Genomic DNA, 6,589 nt, shown 5'->3' on the forward strand with positions numbered 1-6,589 from the left:
AATTTCTGCATGAAAGAAACTCAAAACCACATTCTGTTCGGGGAATTTTGTGGGGGGAGGAGGAGACTAAAAGTGATTGTCTTAAAATCACAAAAGCTCAGAAGTAACGAACAATTTTGGAAGACATCAGGCTATGTTGACTTTATTATAATCATGAGATTCCCATAAAAACCTTCAAAATACAGCAATTTCTGCATTCCATATATTGCAACAATTTGTACAAAGTGAGAATGCGAGATCACCAGGATACTGATGATGACTTTGTATAATGACCTGGCTGATTAATTTCTTTTCAATAAGATCTATTACCAACAGCCAGGAAAATCAAACAACTATTTTTGGTGATTCTATTTTATAATACATACAGTAAAAAGCTAGCAAAAAGTTTCAGATGAACATTAAAGAAGCCCCATGAGTCACTTGACAATTATCTAAGTGGTTTGGATAGAGGGACATACATCTTGCAGCATGTGGAGTTTAAAGAAACCACAATAGGTTGTCTGTTCTTGTTGCCCGTGTGTGTCTCTCTGCTGCAAAACTATCATGCAGCATCTTGTTCCACAGAACATCTAAGCTTTGTAAAGTAAGAAATTATCTTAAAGGGACATCTGCTGCCTCTCCATTCTATCAGGTTAGGCAAATTTCTTGCAAAATGAGAAAAGGACATCACCTTTCCTGTACACCACAATGCTCTCTGAACCTACAGCTTCTTTTATCAGTCATGGTCCTTTCTTACCTCTGCTTGACCTTTTCCACACGTATGCGTGTCTTTCACCAAACCTCACTGTCGTATTTTAGCAGAAAGATGACCAAAACTTCACCTGTGTAAATGAGGGTTAGTAGCTGAACTTATTTTATGCTGCTGGTGAGCTAGATTCACCACTGTCATAAAATGCCCTAGACTTCGTTGCTGGTTTTAAATGGCTGACAAACAGGAGCCTCATGCTGTGTGCATCTGAACCCAAACCCATTTCCTTAAGATGGAGCTTGTTATTTTACCATTTTGAAGTTCTGCAGACTGTAACACAACACTGATGATATCATTTACACATTTCTACTGCTTTATTAAAAAAAAAAAAGCAAAACAAAACCATGCAGGCTGTAAAGTGCAGCAGGACATTAATGCAATAGCTAGGTACCCGGGAAGAATCATTCAAAAGGAAAAGCAGCTTTTTTCACAGCGCACCCTTTCATTAGGAAGAAGGAAAAGGCTTGAAAGAGTCTTGCATCTTCTAATCAGAGGCCACACCTCTGGGAAATTCTGGTAAAAAACTTCCAGCCTCTCACAGAACCTGAGAGGGGTTGCTTCGCTTCTTGCATGAGTAAGGGCTGAATAGCAAACGTTCATTTTAGTTTTTAAAACATTTATAAGATATGATTAAAAAACTAATGGATAAGGAAGGGAATGAATCTCAAGTAGAGAAGAAAGACCAAAAGAAGTTTTTGTTTTTTTTTTAAAAAAAACAGCTAACAGACAAGCAGTGGAGTGGCACATTTTTCACACTGCCTCATACAATTTATTATCAAACCCATTTTAAAGGCCTCCAAATTTCATTTAGTTTCCATGAAGAAAACAACTTTCTAAAAGCCAAAGATGCTTATTGTGTGCTATGTCCCAACACTGACAGGAACAGTCTGATACGCAACAAAAGGGTCATTATGTCCAATTTCACTAAACAAGGCTGGGCAAGTCATTTACATATACTTTCAAATAAAACTGTCGTGTTTTGCCCATGCTTGCTTTCTACACCCCTCCTTCTGAGCAGATCTCCCTCCAGCATGCCTTTCTCAACATTTTCCTCCTTATTCTTTACTGTTTCTTTGTCCCTTTCAGTTTTCCTTTTTCAGCTCTTCTTGCTTGTATTGTTTCTTCCCAGTCCAGGTAAGTGTCCATCCTGGAAAACAACCAACCTGTCCCATTTAGCAGCAAAACAGACTGCAGAATACAAGTACTACATGCATGCATGAATACATATGTATAGATAGTTATGCATGAAGTGTCACAATTCATACACTTGTGTGCGTGTTCAGCACAAAGCAATGGCAGTGAGCCTAGCCAAGGGCCAACCATTCCACTTGTCTGATCCGAGCGTCCACATTAAGCTGCAAAGTGAAATTTAAGCAACATCCGTCAGCTAGAGGAATGCAATCATCAGACAAGAGGCACTGAACAGCACAGGAGACTGGTAATGTGTTGGCAGAGGAGAGAGCTTTTTGGGACAAAAGCTGGGAAGCAGCAGAATAGGCTTTGCCTTACCCTCAAAAACCGTTTAAACTCTTTTGGTACCATTAACATCTGCCAAGCTGCACAAATGAATTGTTTCATATAATACCTACTAACTCTACTGGAGTTTTAAAACCCAGTACAGAAAAAGTGCAGATTTTTGCATTTGCTGCGCAAAATACTAATAATGACTGCTACTCTGCAAATACAAACATAAGCATATGTTGTTGGGTGGGACTGGATGATGAAAACACAAGGAGACTGTGAGACCTTACTGATTAGTGTAATGAGGTCTTATCAGCTGATCTGTTGCCCAACTTTCGCAGGCATTAAGGCAAGGATAATAAGGAAGGGCTTGCTGAGGGATAATGAGACAGTTCCATAGTCAGGAGAAGCCAAGCATAAACAGGGAGGCCAACTGTCAGTTTTAAATGAGGCAGAAGGATGATTAAGATACAAAAGACCTTTACTTGCAAACGCAGCTTCAAAGAGACCTTTAGAAAGATTTTATTTTTTTAACCAAGTCTTATTCTCTGCCACACTCACATCTGTAAGTTTTGGGTTTTGTTGCTTTTTGGTGTGTTTTGTTTTTTTTTTTTTTTTTTTACCATTGCAAAGGCTTCATGGTTGTGGAAAAGAGAGCAAAAAGAAACCTGCCCCCAGGGAAGGCAACAGCTCTTGGTTCTACTAACCCTGAAAGCAAGAAGATAACTGACTTTTCAACAGGCAACAGAACCAGTGTTTTGACCTTTCCAGCTCTTAGTCAGGGGAATATGGGAGCACTAGGGAATGTTGCCCTACTATGAAAGTTGTGATGCTGCCTTGCTTTCTTGAAAACAAATGCCACCATCCTACTAACACTTTCAAGCCTCAACACTTTTGCCTAGCACCCAAGAAACAGAAAGTGTATGATCATTCCCCACAGTTTCATGCCCTGGGACCACAGGGAAGGTTATAAGCACCCCAAAGGACGATCACAATTCTCTAATGAGCCTTACAGCACACATTGAGAAGTGGAGTCCTGTTGAAAAACAGATCCGAAGAAAAAGCTCGTTCTATACTCTAAAGCAAACACAGGATTTCTTTTTCACAATGGCATCAGCTAGATGGGGACAATCTTTCCAGATTCACACATCTGCCCTGAAAGACAAACTCAGGATGTGCTAAGAAATTTGAAGCAGTCCCCTTAAAAATAAAGTTAAAAAAAAAAAACAAAAAAAACAACCAAAAACCTTTCACCAAACAGTGTCTCAGAAGCATCTCTTGAACACAGAAATAATTGTTAATTCTGATTTAATCTCTACCATTATAGAGGGCTGTTATCTTCATTCTTGACATCTATCTTCAAGAGGTTTTTAAAACAACAAAACACCCTCAGGCTGTGACTTTATACATGAAGGTCAAAGTACACAAAAGGCTTTTTATGAAAATTGTCCAATTAGTAGATCCATCTAAGCTGCATGTAAATGTGGCGCCATTTTCTAATAACTAGGTACTTGAGAGGGAAAAACAGAAAACAAGTTTACCTCTTTCCCCACTTGCCTGTCTACAGCACAGCCAAAATAAGTTATGGAGACAGGTATGCTTTTTTGTTTGCACAAGAAGAGCAGGCTGGCAGCAAGTATGTGATACATTAACACACTCCTAAATGTTGTTTTACATAAAAAAAATAAATTGCATAATACAGTATAATAAAAATAAGTAGCCACACCTGAGCTTATTCCCATTTGCGAAAATCAGAGGTAGGTGATAAACTGGGTTACTTCTCAGTGTTCACAGGCATTTCAAATATTGCTCTTACCTTCTTATCAGAATTGTGGCTGTAATGATAGTAATCATACTGCTCTTAAAATTCTGCCTCTTGCCATACTGGGCATGACAGAAGAAATCTGAATCTCCTTAAACATAACACACCACCATTTACCAGTGAGTTCTGCTTGCCCCCTTCCTCCACATACCCTTGCTACCTTCTTCACATTAAGCAGAACTTGCTGGATCTCACAGTGAAGCAGAGGAAGCTCTGAGTAAATGAATCACCCTAGAAAACTGAACAGGAGAAGAGTTTTCTGCTGGGTTAAGTTCTTGAACTCACATAACCAGTAACAATGCAAGGAAGGCAGAAGAAACACAAGCCTGGAGCAAGAAGAAGGAAGCTGAACCTACTTGCTTGTGGATCAGCCCTAGCTATCTTGTGAAATCTCACCCTGAGAAAGCAAGGACAACTAGAAAGTAATGCCCATTGAAAAATGAGTATCCCATCGTAAAGTTTAATGAGAAACCCCCCAAGCTAAGTCTCAGAGGAATAGGAAGGCTCTGCTCCCTCTATATTCCTGAACTTCAGACTATTTGTGAGGCTCTTCTATCAGCATAACTCCAGTCATACATGAGATGAAAGGACACAGAGAAGTCAGATATGGATTTAAACTTCCTGAGCCCACATCACTGACTGCAAAACCCTTCAGTGCAGACTAGACATGCTGGCAGCATTAGTCCCCTTACAGGACATATTTTTAGTAGCCAAGCCCTTACCTAGTCCTCTTGAAAGTAGCTCCTGTGCTCCAGTGCTTGCCTTGTTCAGTTGTGTGAGATACGACACTAGTTCCTTAAAGAACAACAGACTTTAATAATTAAGGTCTCTCTTGGTGCTCAATGGAACAGCATTTTCCTCTGACAAAGAGCATCTGTGAAAACCTGTTGTTACCGCTGGATAGTTTTCTCAGAAATGCCTTTGTCATTCAGAAAGGAAATGGAGCACAAACCAGAGGTGCACAGAGAAGCCCCCATGTTGCTCACTTCCCACTCTGCTCTTTGAACTCCCCTGCAGTCACATCACAAACACCTCAAAGAAACATGCTGGACCACACCAGCACCATGATGAAGAATGGCTACTAGGGCAGCACATCCAAAGCTACTCGCTGTCTCCAGGGAAAGCTGGGACCCTTGGGAAATCCTGATCAACAGAGGGAGCTTCTGTTCCTCACAGAGTGCTGTCAGTCTGGGACACAATTCAGCACCGGCTTGCATGGCTAAGACCTGCAGATAAAGTTACGGTCCTCGGGCACAAAGCACCTGTAACAAAGTTTAAGTCACGACCTGAGCAACTGTCCTCATCCTTGTTCCAAAGGCAGGCTGACTTGTGCCAGACGCCTGGAAGACTGAAGTAAAATAAAGGTTTGGCAGGTCTCTTTCCACAGGACAAGCCAGGATCACAGAGGAACCTGGTGTGCGGTGAGAGGGGTGGTGCTGCTGAGCCCACCTGCCCACCTCCTGTCCCTGTTTCCCTTGCTCCCCTTCCAAGACCAAGGCACTACCTTGAAGTTTAGACATACACATGCTTTAACCAGACCTCATTGCAGAGAAAATAAGCTTACGGGAACGAGCAAGTGCTGCCAGACACCACCGCTCACAGCGAGACACCTTCCGAGGTGTACCATCGGGTTTACCGATGCCCGACGGAAGCGCTGAAAGTTGCGTGTGCGTTTAGAAACCACCAGGTAACACCGGGGCAGCCGTGCTGCGCAGCCGGAGGCGGCGAGCGAGCGACAGCGTGTGCGTTAGAAACAAAGCCCCGGCGGGCAGCCTGAGCGCTCCCCTCCCGCCGACAGCCGCGGCCGAGCGGCCAGACCCCCTGTTCCCAGGCAGGGCCCGGGCCGCACCGGAGCGGAGCAGAGCACAGCAGAGTAGCGGCAGCCCCACAGTCGCCGCGGCACCTGCACTCGGGCGGCGGAGGCCGCATGAGGCCGTGCGGGTCCGGTGCGGTGCGCGCCGGGGTCTCACCTCGTCGCCCCACTTGAGGACGTCCTTGTGCCGGTCGCGCAGGGCGCGGTAGATGTGGAGGAACTGGAGGATGCCGTGCTTCCGCACGTGCTCCGCGTACCGCCGCGTCTCCTCCCAGCTCAGCGGAGAGCCCTGCGACAGCAGACCCATGCCGGCCCGCGGCGGAGCGGAGCGGCAGCGCACGGAAGGTGAAGGGAACAGACGAGCGAAGCCTGCGCGGCGCGGGCTGAGGGCTGCGCTCTGCGCCCCGGCGGCAGCGGGAGCGGAGCCCGGCGCCACACGTGACGGCACAGGACGTCAGGCCGTGACTCAGCACTTTCCGCCGGCAGGCCCCGCCCCGGTCGGGGCTCGCTGAGGGCAGGCTGAAGCGGTGCCCAGCAGTTGCGGCGCTGCTGCCGGCTTGGCGGCCGCGGGCGTCTCTATCCCAGCGCTCACGGGACTGGGGAGGAAGGAGGCGCCTCGGGGAAAGCAGCCTCCGGGGAAGTCGCGGCTTCGCAGTGCTCGTGTGCGTGCGTTGCTGCCCCGCTCGTTGCCCGACGCACGCCCCGAGCGCAGGAGGAAGTGTCCCTTCGCCTTCTGCGGAAGGCC

General features: G+C 45.6%; 1 protein-coding gene across 2 annotated transcripts in view; it reads right to left on the reverse strand.

The window, feature by feature from the left end:
• Positions 1 to 6,221, reverse strand: part of GCLC (glutamate-cysteine ligase catalytic subunit) — a 33,677-nt gene extending 27,456 nt beyond the window's left edge. For both annotated transcript variants that reach the window (XM_057414041.1, XM_057414040.1), the window contains exon 1: positions 6,002 to 6,221. In XM_057414041.1, the coding sequence (XP_057270024.1) occupies positions 6,002 to 6,151 (150 nt within the window). In that variant the 5' untranslated portion in view covers positions 6,152 to 6,221. The remainder of the gene's footprint in view (positions 1 to 6,001) is intronic.
• Between the last annotated feature and the right edge of the window lie 368 nt (positions 6,222 to 6,589).

This window comes from Pezoporus wallicus, unplaced genomic scaffold, assembly GCF_028554395.1.
Source record: "Pezoporus wallicus isolate ANWC-B61680 ecotype Strahan unplaced genomic scaffold, APGP_CSIRO_Pwel_v1 contig_6428, whole genome shotgun sequence".
NCBI lineage: Eukaryota > Metazoa > Chordata > Aves > Psittaciformes > Psittacidae > Pezoporus > Pezoporus wallicus.